General features: G+C 37.2%; 1 protein-coding gene across 4 annotated transcripts; it reads right to left on the minus strand.

Annotated features, from left to right (window-relative positions):
- Positions 1 to 1,975: 1,975 nt before the first annotated feature.
- Positions 1,976 to 7,481, minus strand: LOC308398829 (uncharacterized protein). 4 transcript variants are annotated; one of them, XM_080885657.1, is made up of 13 exons: positions 7,315 to 7,481; positions 6,552 to 6,577; positions 6,157 to 6,242; positions 5,976 to 6,008; positions 5,790 to 5,879; positions 5,307 to 5,378; positions 5,110 to 5,198; positions 4,895 to 4,997; positions 4,537 to 4,639; positions 4,411 to 4,463; positions 4,227 to 4,305; positions 3,116 to 3,309; positions 1,976 to 3,007 (listed from the first exon to the last, which is right to left on the minus strand). In XM_080885657.1, the coding sequence occupies exons 2-12, from the start codon at positions 6,556 to 6,558 to the stop codon at positions 3,302 to 3,304; spliced, it is 723 nt and encodes a 240-aa protein (XP_080741783.1). In that variant the 5' UTR covers positions 6,559 to 6,577; positions 7,315 to 7,481; the 3' UTR covers positions 1,976 to 3,007; positions 3,116 to 3,301. The 4 variants fall into 4 exon arrangements, with proteins under 4 accessions (XP_080741783.1, XP_080741782.1, XP_080741785.1 ...); XM_080885656.1 differs by lacking the exons at positions 6,552 to 6,577; positions 7,315 to 7,481 and having other exon boundaries at positions 6,157 to 6,545; XM_080885659.1 differs by lacking the exons at positions 1,976 to 3,007; positions 3,116 to 3,309; positions 6,552 to 6,577; positions 7,315 to 7,481 and having other exon boundaries at positions 4,223 to 4,305; positions 4,572 to 4,639; positions 4,895 to 4,983; positions 6,157 to 6,545.
- Between the last annotated feature and the right edge of the window lie 11,514 nt (positions 7,482 to 18,995).

The raw sequence follows: 18,995 nt of genomic DNA on the forward strand, positions 1-18,995 counted from the left end.
AAAATGCCAAGTTTGTTTGGAAATCTGTGTTTTTTTGCATCGGCTGAAACACTTCAGTGCACTTGTTGTACGTTCTCTCACTATAACACATGTGCTTGCCTGAAGGTGGCTTGTAGCCATTTTAAACAAATGAAAAACTCTCTGAAAAGTCCTCTATCAACTTTGAATGACACTCCTGTAGTTGAAAGCACAGACAAAAAATGCACAGAAGATGCAGTTGGAAAACTAAATGCTGTTTTAGACACAGTTAAACAGTGGGCATTCATTCCAGAGGGTATTACTGCAATGATAGATGAACTGCATACAAATGTCTTAAAAACAAAACAAGTAGGCAAAAGTATATGCCAGTACGAAATAAAGACGACAGATAATGCACGCAAAATTAGGCCATTGTATTCTAGCAAGAAACGTTCGGCCAGCATCGACATTCCAACAGTCTGAAAATGAATGTGAACAGTCGATAACCACTGAAAGAGAGACATCCTCTGGAGAAAATGAAAACCTTTTGGAATACAAAACAAAAAAGAGAAGAGTTAAAGCTAAGTATATGCACAAGTAGACTTTTGTGTGACATTTCAAAGGGACTGCATCCATTACTTCTGCTTATTGAAACCTAAAGCTGAATAGCTGTCTTAACTTTCTGCCAAGGAACAGATGAAAAGAAATTGTTTGGTCTCTCAAGCAGTTGTTATTTATGTGTGTTATTCATTACTTTGGCTTGGTTGCTGTTTTTGATACAAATTCATCTGTGCCCATTGTAATATTTTCATATGTTACTATTTTTATATTGCTATGCATTATAAATAAAGGATTACTTATTACTATTAAAGGTCTGCATTTGTAATTGTTGGTATTATTTATAAAATATGCGCTCTTAAGTTTTTTGCTCCATAAAACGATACCTGTCACTTTTTGGACATAGAGTATCAGCTGTTGAGAATCCTGGCTCATACAAAATAGAAGTAAAAGGTTTCAACATCCAGCCTTTTTATGATTAAATACAAAGTGTAATAACAGAGTTATTGGGGTGTGATTTTGTTAATAGTTAGTCTTAAGTATAAGTTTAATAGTAATGAGTAAGAAAATATAGCCAGAATAATGGAATGAGACTAACACCTGACCTCACACTGAGATTTGGTATGAAGTGGCATGTTTGTGCTAATGCTGACATTGGGGCTCAGAGTTCCTCTGTGTGTATATATTTGTGAACGTTAACTTGGCTAATGTCCAAGGGTTTGACTGCTTTCCTGTTGGATTGTATCACAAAGAACAGGGATAAGAGCACGAGTGGCCGTGCACACCCTCATCTCTCTCCTTCACCCGATCATTAGTGTTGGAAACCGGCATTAGCTCAGAGTAGATTAGACTTCAGTATAGTGCAAGTGATTTGATTTTATGATTATTTGATTCAGTTTTTTCTGTGTTCAAGCTCAATTACTTTAATAAAATATGTTGAATTCAAACAAATAAATAAACAAATAAACTGTGGACATTACCCTTTTAAACCTTTCTGAAACAAGACAGGTAAAAACCAGTGTATAAAAGTTTACATAGGTATAAATAGCTCTAACACTTTACTCCAGCCTGGCGTCCACACATGTGGACATCACATTTTGGGTTATTTAGACCAAAATACTAAATCTTGATCAACAAGTGCCTGATATACAGTTATGAGGACATTATACTGCAACTGTTCTATCGAAATTTCAAATTAATGTCCTCATATGTGGCTCTCATTTTTCTCAGAAACAAAAATTAGGTAAAAAAAACAAAACCTGGTAATTCTTTCTTTTTACATTCATCGGGTTCCAATCGGCCCAAATATCAAAGAGAAATTAAAAATGCATGCCATGGAAGATTTCGGGTCTTAGGGGGTTAAAATGACCAGACCCCTCCGGCCTGTTTTCCAGGCCACTAAATTAAACCCAGTCAATTACCAATTGAACAGAATAAAAACCTACGAGGTCCACTAATAGTCCAAAAGTCCAAATCTTTAATAGAAAAGACAGGCAGAACTCAAACAAACAATAATCCAAACGAGGAGCATATATACACACTGGAGAGTAAATAATTATAAGTTATTAAATCAGACTAATTAAATACAGTAAAACTAATAAGGGAAGACGAACACACGGGAAATAAAAATAACAGTGTAAACATACCAAAACTCAAAATAAAACAGGAAAGCTACTACAAACCGAGTGTGACACAATTACATTCATATTGAAACATATGTGATAATTTTCTTTCTTTGTAGCATTTTTAAGATATGTGTTAGAACAGTCATTATGCTGTTTGGATTAGGAACCAATCATTTTTGCCAAATAGTTAACACAAACTTAGAACAACAATGAACAATTTTCAAGATTCTGATTTACAGAACAAACAAAAGTCACAAAATGTTAGAGATTTTCTACATTATACATTATAACCAAATCTCTATAATACAATATAATCAAGTGTGCCTTATATTCTAACCAAGTATGCCTTATATTTTGTGTGTTCATATATTTTCACATAACCAAGCTTATTGTTAAAGAGAACATAATGCATTCCTTACCTTAGTGTGTGATGTCAGATAAGCATGATATACTTCTGCATTGTTATTTTCAGTATGTGTGCAAGGTCAGATAAGCTGAGATAATGCCTGACCTCTCCCTTTTCAGTTAAAAGAGGAAGTACTATGTAACTTACTTTCACTATAAATAAAGAACCAAGCCTGCGCTCAGTGTGTGTGTCTTCTCAGAGACATTCACCCGTGCGCACGTTTTCTAATTACTCTCTGAGTCGGTCTGCAGTTGTCTCATTTCTCTTACTTGTGTTTGAACAAATGTCTACCCCTGACACAAAAGGTTTCATTATTTAAGAGACAAGATCAAGTTTTTCACACAGGAATGAAATGACAGAATCCAGTGCAGCGGGGCCAAAGGTGTGTGTCAGCAAACTGAAGGTTGAGGAATCAGTCAGCTCATGTTTAAGATTGTGTTGGATTTTGAGAAGAGTCTGTCTGTTATTAGAAAGTAAGATTAACAATGTTACACCAATAACCCAAATACAGGGAAATGACAAATAATACCAAAAAAGATACAACTTTCATATTGTTTTACTAACTTACTTTGTCATATCAGCACTTGAATGGTCGATGCCTTTACAGACCATGTCTGTTGTGACATCGCAGGCCAATCTTCCGGCAAACCCGAGGGCTAGCTCCCCAGCCTCCTCTTCACTCAGAACACTAAACACTGTTACTTTAGTTTTGGCCTTCTTAGGCCTGTCAAGAATCATTGCGGGCAGTTTGGCTTTACGGCCCTAAAAAAGAAAAAGTGCAAACACCAAAAGAGCAGAGAGAGACACACACACGCGCACAAAGTTAAATGCTTTTGTTTACATGGTGTAATTGTGTATATGTTGCAGCAAATGCACAATTTCCAGCCACATTGTCACTTCATTGATACGAGTAACCCGGATTTATTTCAGGTGACATCAAAATCACGAAATGTATACCTACCCCAATCAAACCTCTGAAAACATGAACTGACATGTTCTCTGCGTTGATTCTGCGCTTGATCTCGTCTTCTGTTATTGTGTAGGTTTTCTTTTTTGAGCTTGGTACAGATAAGCGACCATGCACTCTGTAAACTGTACTAGTTCCTTCTGAATCAGTTTGGAATTCTGTATCTGCATCGATCCTGTCAACATCATCAGCAGCAGCATTATCTGTACTCAGACTTGTGCCGTATACTTCTGCTTCTTTTTCGTTGTCTTCAGTCTGTGTACCTTCATCTCTTTCAGTCTGTGTACCTTCATCTCTGACTGTCAGTCTTCCTATCTCACTGTTACTTGTCGATTTGCTGCAGATGTTCTCTCCCTTAGGAACTTTTCCTTTGTCATTCGCTGCCTGGTGCTTTCCCTGATGACATTCTTCACTGGCTACTTCTATTGCTCCTCCTGTATAGCCACCCACTATGCTGCACAACTCCTTTCCCTCTGCTGTGCTGCACTGTGCTGTTACATAAAGAAGAATGATATAAACAGCACTATATCAATTTAATTGTGAAGAGAAATCCCCACAATACGACACAGTTATGTCTAAAATAGTTTTGTGTAAAAACTGGATCTTGAAACGTCCACTTTAATTACACAGTCCTGGTGTGCAAAGGCAAAATTACGAAAAAAAATTTCACTTTAAACATTTTTGGACATTGTTTAGTTATATTGTGACTTACTCTCACAGAAGATACAGATGCCACAAACAGACTTTGAACAACGCATGTGCTTGTATGCACCACATTTCTGGCACTGCACCTGTGAATTTAAAAAAAAAAAAAGAAGAAATAAACAAACAAAAAACAAATGAACAAAGTCCATTAAATAAACAATCTATATGGCTAAGGACATGTCATAGTGTACCCGGTCTTTGGCTGCAATCACACACCAGCACTGACTGCACTTCCTAGTTCGATCTGCAAAATATAATTTGTACAAGTTACATTTTCCAATGTTAGAGAAAAAGAAGGCAGCTAATTTTATCTTTACCTATTGAGGAAAATAAGTAGTGGCAAAGTCGAGACCTGAGCTTTGTGATTTCAGTGTTGTACTCCTCCACTTGTGTTTTACCGTCAATGAGAGATTGGGCAAACTAATAATTGACGAAGAAGAAAAAAAAAAAAAAAAGAACAAAAAGAATTAGATTAACAAAGAAATGTTTGTTTGTTTTTAAACCCCCCCCCGAGAAAAAAAAAAAACAGAGCAACCAAAGCAAAGCATTACTGCTGAAATGGTTCAATCTACAAAAAAAATTGAGATTTTACCATCCTGCCTCTAAGGCTTTAAAAACTGAATAGGCAAAAATGTAAACATTACTTATATAGGTTAAAGCTATAGTTTTCAGTACCATTATGACATGCACTCCACATGAGTTCCCATCCTGTTGATGTGGGTGGCTCACATGTGACAAGGTCCACTCTCCAGCGCAGCCTCTTGCTGAAGCAAATGAGCTGAGAGATCGCAGTTATTACAAATAAAAAGCATATAGAGAAATCAATAACCACGTTCGGTAATCATTTCAATTAAATTAAATATGTTATGTTAAATATGTTAATTAATTACCTCCAGTTTTTCAACACCGCACTTTTTCTGACCTCCGACTCGCCAAATGAATTCATATAGACTATGGTCCTCTTGGGTATGTCACAAAACTGTTTTGTAAAAAGATGGATATGGTAGGCTTGGGCCTTGAGCTTTCCTAATGAGGGACACTGAAAAGTATCATGCACTAGAGAGAGTGCAAAATCTGTGCAACTTACAAACAAGGTCCAGTGGCTGCCGTTTTCCAGACAGGCTCCAATCAATTTCTCATACATCTGAAAGATGTTTTTCTGGAAATAAAAATAATGTGACAAGTATGTTTTTCTGTCAAGAATGACACTGCAAAACTGCAAAAGCTTGTCAGGTGAGACTTGTAATTAATTCTGCAGATACACAAACATATAGAAAGTGTCATTTTTGGTTTACATTAATTAATTTCTATAGTGTGTACAAAACAAATCAAGACCACAGACTCAACACGCACCACTCAATTTTTGGTGTTCTTTATCAGTTGGCCAAGACAGAAATGTTTTAATCTGTGTGCATTGCTTTTGAACAAGTCTTTACACAGAAAAGGTTTCAGAAAGGTATTTTTCAGGTTCTTCTGACAAGGCTTCAATTTTGGAAAATGCTGTTTGTTTATAGTGGCAACTTATAAACCCTTTGTGATAAGAACATAGTTACCACAGTCCAAGTCATACCTTCAAAAAGTATGCACTTTGTGCTCTTGTGGACCCATCCAAAATTTTTCCAGTGATTTGGCTTGGTATTGGATAAATGTGAGGGAAATTCTATAAAAATAACATAAATACACCTATGTTTTCAAATACATTACAAAAAACGTAAACATGCTATGTCATTATGATCAAACAAGCTTTTCAACATACCTCACACTGCAAATAGATTAGGCCATCTATTACCTTATAAAACAAATAAATAAATACATATAAATAAAAACAGAACTAAGGAATACGATTCATTAAGTAAATTGTACAATAAAGTGTATTTAAAGCAGAATTTAACATTAGTTTTATGACAACATAAAAGGATTTTTATGTCAAGAGGTACCTCATCTGAAATGTTAGTCTGGTCAAACAGGGATTTCAAACTTGAAATACCAATAGAGTTTGGTCCAGCTACTCCCACAAGGTAATCTGTGAGAAAGCATATGCTGTAGTCAACAGATATCATTTTCTTTTTGCATGCTGCAACCATCATCCATTTCAGTCTTCTAGGAGCTTTGTCTGGTTGTAGTTCTTTTTTCTCCTCCTCTCCCCTCATCTATTAATTAAATTGTTTTCTGACCTTCCTAACTGTTTCCGACCTGTCTTCCCAATGTGATGTTTAAGCAATATATGTATGGTCAGAAGGGGGTGAAATTTTCATTGCAGTTGTACGTGTAACATTGCATGTGATAATAAAAGGCTTGATTGGTTGATTATTCAACATGAGTTGACATTTACCTGACATTGTGAAGGAGTCACAGTTTCTGTAAGGGTGTAAGAACATAACATGTGGATTTGTTACACTTCTTTTTCACAAGTTAATAACAATCAATAATTTTCATTCCATTATTTACAAGCTATCACACGATGTCCCAGGGACAACATCTACACGATGTCCCTGGGACAACATTTACATGATGTCCCAGGGACAACATTTACATGATGTCCCAGGGACAACATTTACACGATGTCCCAGGGACAACATTTAAACGATGTCCCAGGGACAACATTTACACGATGTCCCAGGGACAACATCTACACGATGTCCCAGGGCAACTTCTACATGATGTCCCAGGGACAACATTTACACGATGTCCCAGGGACAACATTTACGCGATGTCCCTGGGACAACATTTACGCGATGTACCAGGACAAATTTGTAAATTTCTGGATTACTGTTAATCTCCATAGAATCAAGAACTCATGTCCAGTTTCACAGCTATGGACCAGTTAATTATGTTTCCAGGTGATAGTTTGATTCATAGATTCAGCACACAACCATAAGTCTAGGCCTTTTAGTCCAGATTCTCTTCACTTATGTTTGTAAAATGATCAGGGAAGCTACTGCAATTTTGCCTGACCCAAGCCCCGGGCCACGAAACACCCAAAAAGTTGGGGAACGCTGGTCTAGAGAACACTGGTTAGCTAATGCTGTCGTCAAGTAGCCTATCGCTAGCAAACAAACAGCAAGCCAAGTGAGGAACATATGTATAATGCTTACCGTTTATTAAAGGAAAGTATCCTAAATTGACTTCAAATTCGGCGGACAGGCGAATTGACTTCAAATTCGGCGGACAGGCGGCGGTTTTTCGCTTCTTCACTTGTATTTCGAAATAATCGAAGGCGGGTATTTCGAAGTCGCAAAGGAATGACGTCACAAGAAGGTGATTGGTCACTTGCAATGTTGAACCTGGAACAACATTAATTATGATGATGTGGGAACAATGCTGACACGAGGAAATCAGATCGTCCGCCCGACACACACCAACACAACAGCATAGATAGCACAGACGTTAAGGCGGCGAGGCGTGATTGCGGGTGCCGCTCAGGTGCATCCGCCTCCCCTGCAGCGGCCCCGCCACACACATTAACCAGTTAAAATACATATTTAGGCAGCATTTTGCAAATATCTATTTTTCTTTTTTTTTTTTTAGCAGCATAGTGCTTTTTTTCCAATTATTTTGTTAAAAGTCAGGTCAAGGCTCCAAAAGCCCAAAGGCGATATGAGGGTGGCGGCTCACAGCAGTTTTTGTTTGCTACATGGATCATTTTAGTTCAGCTGGGTGTCTTTCCTTTTGTTATATTTCTTTTAAGAGTTCAAAATGTGTTAATTACATAAATAAAATGTAATTTTCTCAGTAGCACTTCATGGATTTCATAAGCAATAGACCTTAGTTGTTCACACAAAGCATAAAGGTAAAAAACAATATATACAGTGTTATCTTCATTTTAGATGTCAAAAAGTGTTTGCGACTCCCAGTGTTTTCTTTTGCGTGGTAATCGCGTCCTAATGGCTCTTTGGGTGTTAAAGGTTGCTGACCCCTGACATAGACTAAACAGAATTAAATAAACGTGTTACACAAGCTGACATGATAAACAAACACAGTTTAGCCCTCAATCCATTTTTGACTGTACTGTAATGGGCAAAGATTAAACTGTGCAGTTCTGGACACATTTTTTACAATGCTGGAAGTTTTACTGCAGAGATATCAGTCAAATATGAGCAGTTATAGCTCATTCAGATTCTAAAAGCAAACCAGTCAGCCAACCAACCATTAAGGCAGTCAATCAATCCATCAGCCAGTCAGTCATTCGACCAGTGTATGACAAATTGAATATTTCTGTCTGCCCATTACCCATTCACCTCATTCAAGAATAATCAGGTGTACTCAACCTCATCACCTCTCTCTCTCTTTCTCTCTCACCCTCTCTCTCCAAGACTTTGCTAGAGGCAATGTAGAATCAGTGATGTGATTCCTTTTGTCATCCAGATAACTTAACAATTTGCAACTAGGATTCCTTCACACTGTATGGCCACAAGTAGAATTTTAGCTAAATGAGGCATCAGTAAATCAGCAGGCAATTTAATGAAAGAAAAAGCAGCACACTTCTCTTTTATTCTTTTGTAACATCCCCAATCTCGCTGTGTGCTGACTGTGCAAGATAGTGACAATTAAGGTTTGAAAAAGACCTGATTTATAATTTGCAATCTGGCAAGACGGGATATTTTACTTTTCATGGTCTTTTAATATTTAATGACTCAATTTGTATTTCACAAAATAAGTCACAGAAAAGTCCTAAGCTATGTTGTGTTCAATTCATTAGGTCATTGCCCATCTTTATGAAAATCTAGTGCTCCACAGATGAATGCATTTTCAGTTGGGCTGATTAAGTCAGGTGACTTCTTTGCCCAGTCCACAACTGTTCTCTGATAGTCTCGTGCAGTCCCATTCCATATACTGTGTATTTTCATATCAGAGTAAGTATGATAAAATTATAAAAGTAATATTTGTTGATATAAAGAAAAGAGCAGTTCTGACTGCATTTCAATGTGGAGAGATCATTTAGAAGTAAAAACAATGATTTATTGATGTACAGAGAGCATGAGTAACAAATGTAATTTTGCAATAGACTCACATGAAGAGACATAGCTGAGTAGCATCTCAAATGAAGGAAGGAAATAGGACAGAACCCCCAGAGTCTTGATGCTGTGGTGGTGGAGCAGATGGCAGATGGAGACTTGGATGAGACTTGCTGAATGTCCAGGATAAGATGGCGATGGGCTGGTGGTATGTTGATGAATGATGGCTTGCAGAATAGCAGAACAGCACTGAGTTTTAAAGAATGGAGAACAGTGTGTGTTATTATGAGGGGGGGGTATATCCATAGAGAACAAAACTTTTTTTCCTAGGGTACAAATATACCTTTTAATGCCGTTAAGTGAGGTATAAGAGTCTATAGGGATTGTCATGCTTTTGGCACAAACCTCAGGTGGCCACTCCAGGAACTGCAGTTTGTGGTAGGCCTATTTATAAACTGGCTTTCTTTTCGAGCTCCAGAGGTTGTTGTTTGGCAAAAATGCAATGCTCCCAAATACCAAATAAACCACAGCTTCTAGGTTAACAAACTTGTAATCTATTAGTTTATCTCAGGAAAAATGCGCACAGCCAGTAATATGTCAGTTAATAAACAACTGGGACATGGTTTTAATATCAAGAAAAATATTGACTAACTGTGTTCATGCAGTGTGTAGTTGGGACTGGCATCTCTAAGGAGACTGTTGCAGATAGAGCAATAACACTCAAAGGATACACTGAATGTGTATATCCTGTGCCAAGAAAAAGCATTTGGCCCTTCTTGAGTTCTTAGTTTTTCTGTGTATTTTTCCCACTTACATGGTTCAGATCATCAAACACATTTGAATATTAAGCAAGGGCAACCCAAGTAAATACAAAATGCAGTTCTTAAATGATGATACTACTTGTTGAGGGAAAAAAACATCCAAATCTACTTGGCTTTATGTTGAAAAAGTAATAGTCACCTCTTGTTGAATCGTAAATTAACTATTATTAAACATTTTTTGGCACACCCAGGCATGATTGCTGGTAGATATGAAGAATCAAAACAACAGCTGTCTGATGAAGTAAAGTATGTTAAAAGAGCTCAAAAAGCAACACACCATGACTCAAAGAAACAGCTGAGGATGTGGACTGCGAACTATGGTGACCCATTGTCCGCAAGTGAAGAAAACCTCCCTTCCTAGAGGTGTCCAGCCTACCAAAATTAGTTGAAGACTGCATCAACAAATTATCTGGAAGATCACAAAAGAACCCAGAACAGCATCTAAAGAAATGTTGGCTATTTTTTTTTCCTAAAGACCAAAAATAACACAAAGCTTTTCCTCACTTTTTCAAAAAATAAAAAAACATTTTGGACTGATGAGACAAAATTTGAACTTTTTGGGAGCTTGAGTCCTGTTACATCTGGCATCAAATTAACTCAGCATTTCATAAAAAGTACATCATACCAAGTGTCAAACATGGTGGCAATAAAGTAATGGTCTGGGGCTTTCCTGCTTCAGGACCCGGACAACTTGGCATTATTTTTGGAAGTATGAATTCTGCTCTCTACCAGAAAATCCTGAGGGAGAAAGTTCTGCAAAAATAAAGCAAAATAGAGGTTTTGTTGAGACCTTGTCACAGTCCAGATTTAAATCAGACTGAGATGCTTTGGTATGACTTACAGATTTTTCTATAATGCACTGTGGTTGCCAAGGGGTCACTGACTGGCTTCAAGGCCTTCCTGACTGGGGCTTCAGTAATCAGTCTCACAGAAAACCAGCAACCTCCAGCAACTATTTGCTAACCACCAAGGAATACACATTTTTTCACTGTTGGATCACCCATCGGGCCTATGTGACTGAGGTCATATGAATTGTCAAGCTGCTTTGGTGTGCGAGTGAGGCAGCTCCAGTTGAGTTGAATTTTGTCTGCTTCACACTCCCATATTTTTTTTTATTAAGAATGTATGATTAACACAAAAACACACTGTATGTATAGAAGTTTTTAAGTAGAAAATTCAGTACATATTAATGCTGCCAGATGTTTGTGTTAGTTTTTTTTACACTAATAGATGACAACAATTAAATATTTATTTTTTCATGTTTTTTTAATGGCTATAGATAACCGATAGCACACCTGCTGCACATAGCACTTTAGGAATTGCCTCAGAGATCTCAAACCTTGCTGATCACAATAAAGAATGGTGGCAGAATCAGTAACTGTTGTCCACTATAGCAATCACATATCAAAGACCAAGGCTTCTATGGTGAGTCTGGATGAAAGATGATCTCACCCGTTCTGTTGTCATACAGTGTCATCGTCTATATTGATTCAGTGACAGATTACTCCCACGGGGAGCAGTATTGGCAGATTGTGTGTGTTTCTTGTTTTCATTTCTGGGTTTCTTGGCATGATGCAGTTGACATAGGGTGTATTGATTGGGCAATTATTGCAACACTTGAGACAGCTGGGATCAGAGGGGTTGGAATAGGAGGAGCATCTGTAAATGTGTTGTTATAGCACCAGGAAAATATTCTCTTTTGAGCAGCAGCTACACCTTGTGCACAGAGGCATGAGCACATACTCCCTCCTCGGGATAAAAATGGAATATTATTCCCAAAACACACAAATTTAAAGAAAATTAAATAAGTAAAAGGTGTACTGGAAAATAATAAAAATCAATCCTCATCCTCAGCTAAACGACTTGTTCATTAGTGTGACCAGCAGCAGTAGTAAGCAATATACTGTTACATCCGAGTATTGATTTGAAGTGGGGTATGTATAGCCTTTCTCTGTAAAGTGCCATGTAAACCAAGAGAAGCAAAGCTGTTTAATAAGAAAGGGCTTAATTGCTCTGTGTTTAGAAAACAGCTCGGTCTATTCTCAAAAGACCCCGAAAGTCTGCCAAACTGATCAGTATTCATGTGGATTTGCAGATATACAGAGAGCTGTAGCTCATTCCTCACATCCTGGACCTTTAGGTATTTGTGTGATAAAAGTTGCAAGAAGCATTGTTCACCAATTAAAAACAACAATTGCTGCAAATAGTGTCTTAAATCGGCTCGTGTTGTCACTGTATCACAGAGAGTGGATCGTATGAGGGAGGGAGACAGAACTGCATTGCTCTATATCAACTCTCCAGAGGCCTGTAGTGAAAGGACTGCGCCAAATATAAAAAAGGGAATTAACTCGATGTTTTAATTGCCTGTGTGTTAACAGCGCTTGAGATAAATGAGCAGCATTTAAAGAGCGAATTTTAGCTTTGTTTTTAGAAAATGAATCCGTAAGAAAAGAAGTAGTAGACTCCTATCACACACAATCAAAACTGAGAATATTGATTCCATTGCGCTTTAAAATATTCTCTTAAAAAGTAACTTTTTCTACTGAATCAGTAGAAAAAGCAACATATATTATATATTTCACTAATATAATATTCATAATATATAACAAGCAAATAATGAGCTGCTGGAATATAGTGAATACCATCACTAGACCATCTGAAACACAGTTACTAAAGCATTGCCTGAGGCAAGGGTGAGTTTCATTTACATCTCTCACATTTATTATTCACCTAGTTTTAGAGAGTCTGGCGAAAATAGGTGGACTAAAGATGATCAATATGAACAGTATTAATATTTACAGTACTCTTAGAGACACTTAATTACTTAAATTAATATTGTATAAACTGCAGAGCTGAGACACGATAAAGGCATTCACTGACTACATATATGAATTCATATGAAATGTGCATGCACACCGAAAAATAGATTGACAATTCCTTTTTGGACATGTCACTAAAAGATAGACCAACATATAACACACATGTACACATATTCACATTCACACACACACACACACACACACACACTTTGGGGCCATGTTCCAGACATCCTCCAGAGTACGATGAGGGCAGAGGAGACAGTGATGGATTACATGCACATCTGGGCTGTAATAAGTAGGCCCCATATCCCACCTGCATTCAGCAGGAGGCAGAAATCCTGCATAATGGCTCTGCATAGAAGGCCAGGTACCCCAGGCTGTATAATGCCTTGTCAGCGTGCATGTGTGCGTCGGCGTGCACGTGTGCTTCTGTCATTACTGGATTTACAGCTCAGAGCAGAATAAAGCAGTTCTCAAAACCATTCAATATCACAGCTGTACCTGAAAAAAAGACATGCAGAAATAAACATGAAGTGTATTTCTGATCTTTCTTCTAATTTTGAAAGACACAATAAGGGTATTCATCTGTTGCTCGTCATTTAAAGGGATATTGTTTTAATTTGTAAGCAGTAGAACACATATGTGTTTTGTTTTTTGTTTGTTTGTCTTCTTGGTTATTGAATCAGTTGCTAAATGTTTCCAGAGTTCCCATAAAGGATTTATAGGACATGATAAACTGTGAAGAAAAAAATCTATTCCAACGCACAAAAGAGACGTCTCCTTTTAAACCCCTAATAAAATCGCTGATAGAGATCTCGCAGGTGCTGGAATGAGACAACAATCGATGGGCCACAAAAAGCAAGACACAGAAAACTACCACCTGCGATAATCCTTGAGCTTGTTTAGCAGGGCAGTCTATCCTCATCATACTGTAGTGCATCTACTAAGGTAGCCTGTAGCCTCAATAGCTCCTTAAACCAAAGACACCTGGGGGAAATATTTCAACTTAATTTATTAGTTGCTTGTTTGGTTTTTTATGCCAAAGAACTTTAGAGATGATGGTGGCTTAAATAAATGGTAGATTAATATTTATCATTGATCATTTTAACTAGCTGTGTCCTCTATTTTGTGTTATGCTTCTTGGAAAATTAGTTTATTTTGTGGCACTTTTTTTGTCTTAAAACATACAATGCAACACGATTTTCATGTCTAATTGAGCATGGGCTTTTCACTACTTATAAGACTAAATCTATAAATTCTATTTAATCGATTTCTTATATAGATTTCCATTTTATCTGCCAGCAGTTTTTGTATTAAATTATTTCGGTATTTTTGAAGAAAAACACATAAAGTGAAAGAAAAAATAAAAACTTGGGCTCAACTACATAAAAACAAACACATTCTCTGTAAAATCACCCAGTTTATCTGGTCTATAAATACAACAGTGTGTACAAGAATGTGTATAAAAAACCCACCATGACATTCACCTCTTTCTTTGCTGGCAATCACTTCCACTGCAGTATGTTCACGCTTCAATGCCCTGGCTGTTTGGGAGCCACTGACCCCTTACCACAGCTACTGACCAAGGCTGATGAAATCCTTGACAGGTAGGTTGTAAGATAGGTTAGATTAATTAGGTTGTGGTTTAGCTGATGTTGCAACATGCTCTAGAAGTATTATTGTGGGTGTGTAACACATCAAGTTGGGCCTTGACCTTTTTAGGCTAACGTAAAGAAAAATACTAGTTATGATGAAGCAATCCCTGGAGGGGGGAAAAGCTGCTGTTTTCCCAAGTGGGTGCAAGCTCTCGTCATACTGCATGAGTCTGCATGTGTAGTTTTGTCTGATGAGAACAACTGTGTATATGTTATATCGTGTTTTCTTGTTTTCTCGCCAAGAGTCTTTACACAAAATCAGGTTTTTATGCTAAAGAGGAAGCTTAAAGCAAAGTTACCATAACTTCCAGTAAAATTAAACAGCCTATCCCAGCTTCCATTGGACAGGTGGGGTACACCCTGAACAGGGTCACCAATCTGACTCAAGGCTAATACTCAGAGACAGACAACCATTCACACACACATTCACATCTAAGCATATAATATTTTGTTTGTCTGTTTTAAAAAGAAAATTGTAATGCAATGATTTTCAATGATTTGAAACCCATATTTTATACAAAGTACAACATAGAAAATATAACAACATACGGTTCTTAACAAATGTAATAAATCATCACCCAGTGTAAGTTTATCCCACAGCTTCACTAAATTAGTATTAGTATTGGTAATGACCAAAACCTTTTCCTTTTAATGTTTTTGTAATGGAATGCTTAATCCACAAGTATGTCCAAGCTCTATAACTGAAATGAAAATTTTAATGCTAAAATAAAACGATTGTTGTTGTCCAAATTCACATTTCAAATTCAAAGTTTTACAAAAGAAAAGGAAAAAAGTAAACCACAATATGTTTTTTGATTATGAAAATATAGTTATTTACTTGCATTACTGGAAAGGTATTTACTTTTAGTGGTTGAATGTTATGCAAGATTACTTAATGTGTGATAATCTCCAATATGCTATGTAGCTGAAATTTGGGGATAAAACATTTTTATATTTTAATCAAATGCTTTAACCAAAAAGATTTTATTATTTTACAAAAATGAGCTCATTTGATGTTTCATGGTAGGATGAACATGTCTCCAAAAACTTGATATTATGGCAAATGATAGCGTGGCAAAGATGGGCTCACCATAAGCTCACCAACCCCTCCCCCAAGTTAAATAATGCACTTCACCATAAAACTGTGAACACAGAATATTTCATCAACAACAGCACATAATATCATCAAAGATATAGAGAATCTTAAGAAACCTCTGTGTGCAAAGGACAATGCTGAAAATCAACGTGGGAGACCAGGCCCTCAGGTGATAGTGCATTAAAAAAAGACTAAGTCTAATGTTAAATGGACTCAGGCTAAATGGAAAACTGTTCTGTGGACAGACACATAAATTTTTTGTTGTTGTTGTTCCTCCGAAAACATGGACCCCATCGAGGAGAGGGGCTTGTTATTCTCACTCACTTCTAAAGCCTGTGTCTCTGATGGCATGACAGCGCATTAGTGCCTAATGAATTGGCAGATGGCACATCTGGGAAGGAACCATCACTAATGAAAAATATATACCGGTTTAAGAGGAACATATGCTCCCATCGAAATTACTTTTTTTTTTCAGGAAGGCCTTGCATCTTTCAGTGAAACCATGTTAAACTACATCTATTAAACCAGCTTTTAAAGCAGTGTAGCACACAAGTCCTCTTACTGTACTGAAAACACCTGGGACAGTTGCACAGCTAGAATCACATATCACACGAAAAAATGGGAGGCTTCAAACTTAGATTTTTCCAAATGTCTCAGTCCACATGAAAACACAGAAAACAAGTGTTTTAACAAGAGCGTTTCAGAGCAACAACTGGCATTATAACCCTAAACATGAACAGATGTTGTCCAATCAAAAGTCCACAAACAATAATAGTTCACGCAACTGACGTCAGTCGCTCTTGGAGCTGAGTGTAAAAACAAAGAGGGAGATGTATGCTCCAGCAGGAAATCTAAGTCACAACGTCAAACCCCTCTGAATTCGTAATGACGTACATAACCCAGTATGCACCTCCCTGGAAATGCAACAACACATCACATCGATGTGCCCTGCAACTATTGTCACAGTAGATTTCTTTTTATTTCTAGCTACTTTTTTTACTCTCAGTGAGATAAAAACCAACATCATGTCAATGACAATAGCTATAGTATCTACACAAGAACGCACAAATGTCAGCATGTGTTGGAGGGGAACTGCTACAGTAAAACAGCTGGAATAGGGAAGACAGAATGTAGAAAGAAGTGGAGAATCTAAAGTGACAAATGTTTGCTCCTGCAAAAAACTGATAGCAACAAATAGCTGGGAACCCGAACAACATCACATGGTAATTAACAAATAATGCGCCAGCACAAGCATAAATACCAGCAACGATCTTGGCCCCTTCAGTAGGTAAGAGGGAACTAGTGATGGGATTTTCGGCTCTTTTTAGAGAACGGGCTCTTTCGGCTCGGCTCACTAAAAAGAGCCGGCTCTTTCGGCTCCGAACCAGCTCTTCAGGTTGTCTTGTTGCTTTAAACAATTTATTATTAACAATAATATAAAATTATGCACAAAAGGAATTACTAATGTAAAAAAAAAGTGGTTTTATTTATATATGTTTATATATAAATATATGCAGTGGCCCCTAGAAACAAAGCACGTACAAATTCCAAAACACATTTCTAGAGTTAACTGAACTTCCAAAACAGAGCTACCCAGATCACTTAAATTACACAATTGAAAGCATATGTGTATTGTTTGTGTATTTATACACAAGCACTCATATATATTCAAATAATTTTAAAAAAAGGTTCATTTACCTGTTACTACCACACACCAAATCTGGTCGTTGGTACTTCCTGGCTTGTGTAGCCACTAGGTAACAAAAGCTCAACACTTCGCCCTAGCATCCTGGAGCACTTCTGTTGTGTTTTGTGCGTGTTTTGGAGTTTGTACGTGCTTTGTCTCTAGGGGCCACCGTAAATATACTTTTATTTATTCACTCCACATAAAATGTAATAAATAAATCATATATTACAAAAACCAACTATTCACAGTTCAGCTTTTAACTATTTAAATTTTCAGCTTTTTCCTTTTAAACGAATTTAAAGTGAAACAACACAAAAAACTGCAAACCACAACACAATTAAATATAAATTAAAATATGAAAAGAAAAACATCATGCATATTCTGTCATATGGACCTGCATGAATAAACTTTCTGAATCATTTATCATCCGCAACTGAAAATAGTTGTGGATGATTACTATACCTTTCTAATGTGATTTGTTGTGCCTGGCTCTCTTTCTCTCTCTCCCTCCCGCTCTGTTCCTGTGCTACTGCGAGTGTAACTACCGCCCCTCCCCCCTCTTCCCAGCGCAAAGCACAAGGCTTGCGCTTGCCCCTAATTTTCTTAGGGTGGCATGTGGCTGGCAATAAATCAAATGGGGTGGCAAAATCAAGCCCCCCCCCCCCCCCCCCCCCCCCCCCCCAAACACTCATGCAGGTGGTTACATATGGTTAAAATGATTCAAATGCAGTAAGTATACAAGTTTTTCATATAAATAAAATCTATAATTATTGGCTGTTGCCCACATAATTACACACTTTAGTTACATAAAACGTGTGAGTTTTGATCCTATGTATAATAAATAAATATGTGGCCCAATAAGTATAAAATCCAGAAAGCTACGCAACATTTGTTCATTTACAAACACAAGTCTAACTTAAGTTTCCCACTGTTTTTTGTTAGAAAACAATCAAATTGTTACATGCTTAAATTTATATTTATCAATCTAAAAAAAATAAACATTTAGTCGGATTTGATGTTACAATTAAAAAAGTGTTTGTGTTTTTATCTGAAGAGTATGTAAATATCCGGTTTCAACTGTATATTTGATAATGTTGCTGTTTGGCTTGATTGTCAGCACAAAGAGGGAGAGAGAGGAGCAGAGATTGAGAGAGAGGAGAATGAGGACAAAACAGAGAGGGAACAAGAGCAGGTGAGACAGACATGTTAGGCTACGTTCACACTGCAGGCGAAAGCGCATCAAATCCGATTTTTTTGACCCTATGCGACCCATATCCGATCATGGTATGACAAATTCGATATTTTCAAATCCAATCTGGGTCACTTTCGTATGTGGTACTGAATCCGATACATATCCGATGTTTCAGAAAGCGACTGCTGTGTGAATGGTCAAGTCGCATTAAATCCGTCTTTTACGTCACTGACACAAGACAGACGCCAATTATCAGTGCTGGAGAAGCGCCCGATAAGACATCGCGAACGCTTCCTGGCCATCCGGTGAAACTGCTGGGAAGACGACGTTGGAGAAACGTGAACATTTTATTTGTACTGTATAATCTGCAGATTCTGACAGAAACCTGCAACTATCCTTTGAAGCACCGCTCCTCTCTAAAACAGCAATAAGGATAATTATTAGGTTATCCACATTATTATGTAAATAACAAAATAAAGCAAAAACTGGGAAACGTGAAGTCCAAAGTATTTATATTAAGGCCATCAGTCAAACAATATTGTTTGCTCTGG

This window comes from Rhamphochromis sp. 'chilingali', assembly GCF_963969265.1.
Source record: "Rhamphochromis sp. 'chilingali' genome assembly, chromosome: 6".
NCBI classification, from domain to species: Eukaryota; Metazoa; Chordata; class Actinopteri; order Cichliformes; family Cichlidae; genus Rhamphochromis; species Rhamphochromis sp. 'chilingali'.

Excerpts from the sequence above, each read along its gene's own strand:
- LOC308398829 (XM_080885656.1), bottom strand. The coding sequence starts at position 6,369 with ATGAGGGGAGAGGAGGAGAAAAAAGAACTACAACCAGACAAAGCTCCT. Across the intron at positions 6,009-6,156 it reads AGACTAACATTTCAGATGAG|GTAATAGATGGCCTAATCTA; the intron begins GTACCTCTTGAC and ends TTGTTTTATAAG. Across the intron at positions 5,199-5,306 it reads GCAGCCACTGGACCTTGTTT|TTTTGTGACATACCCAAGAG; the intron begins GTAAGTTGCACA and ends TTTACAAAACAG.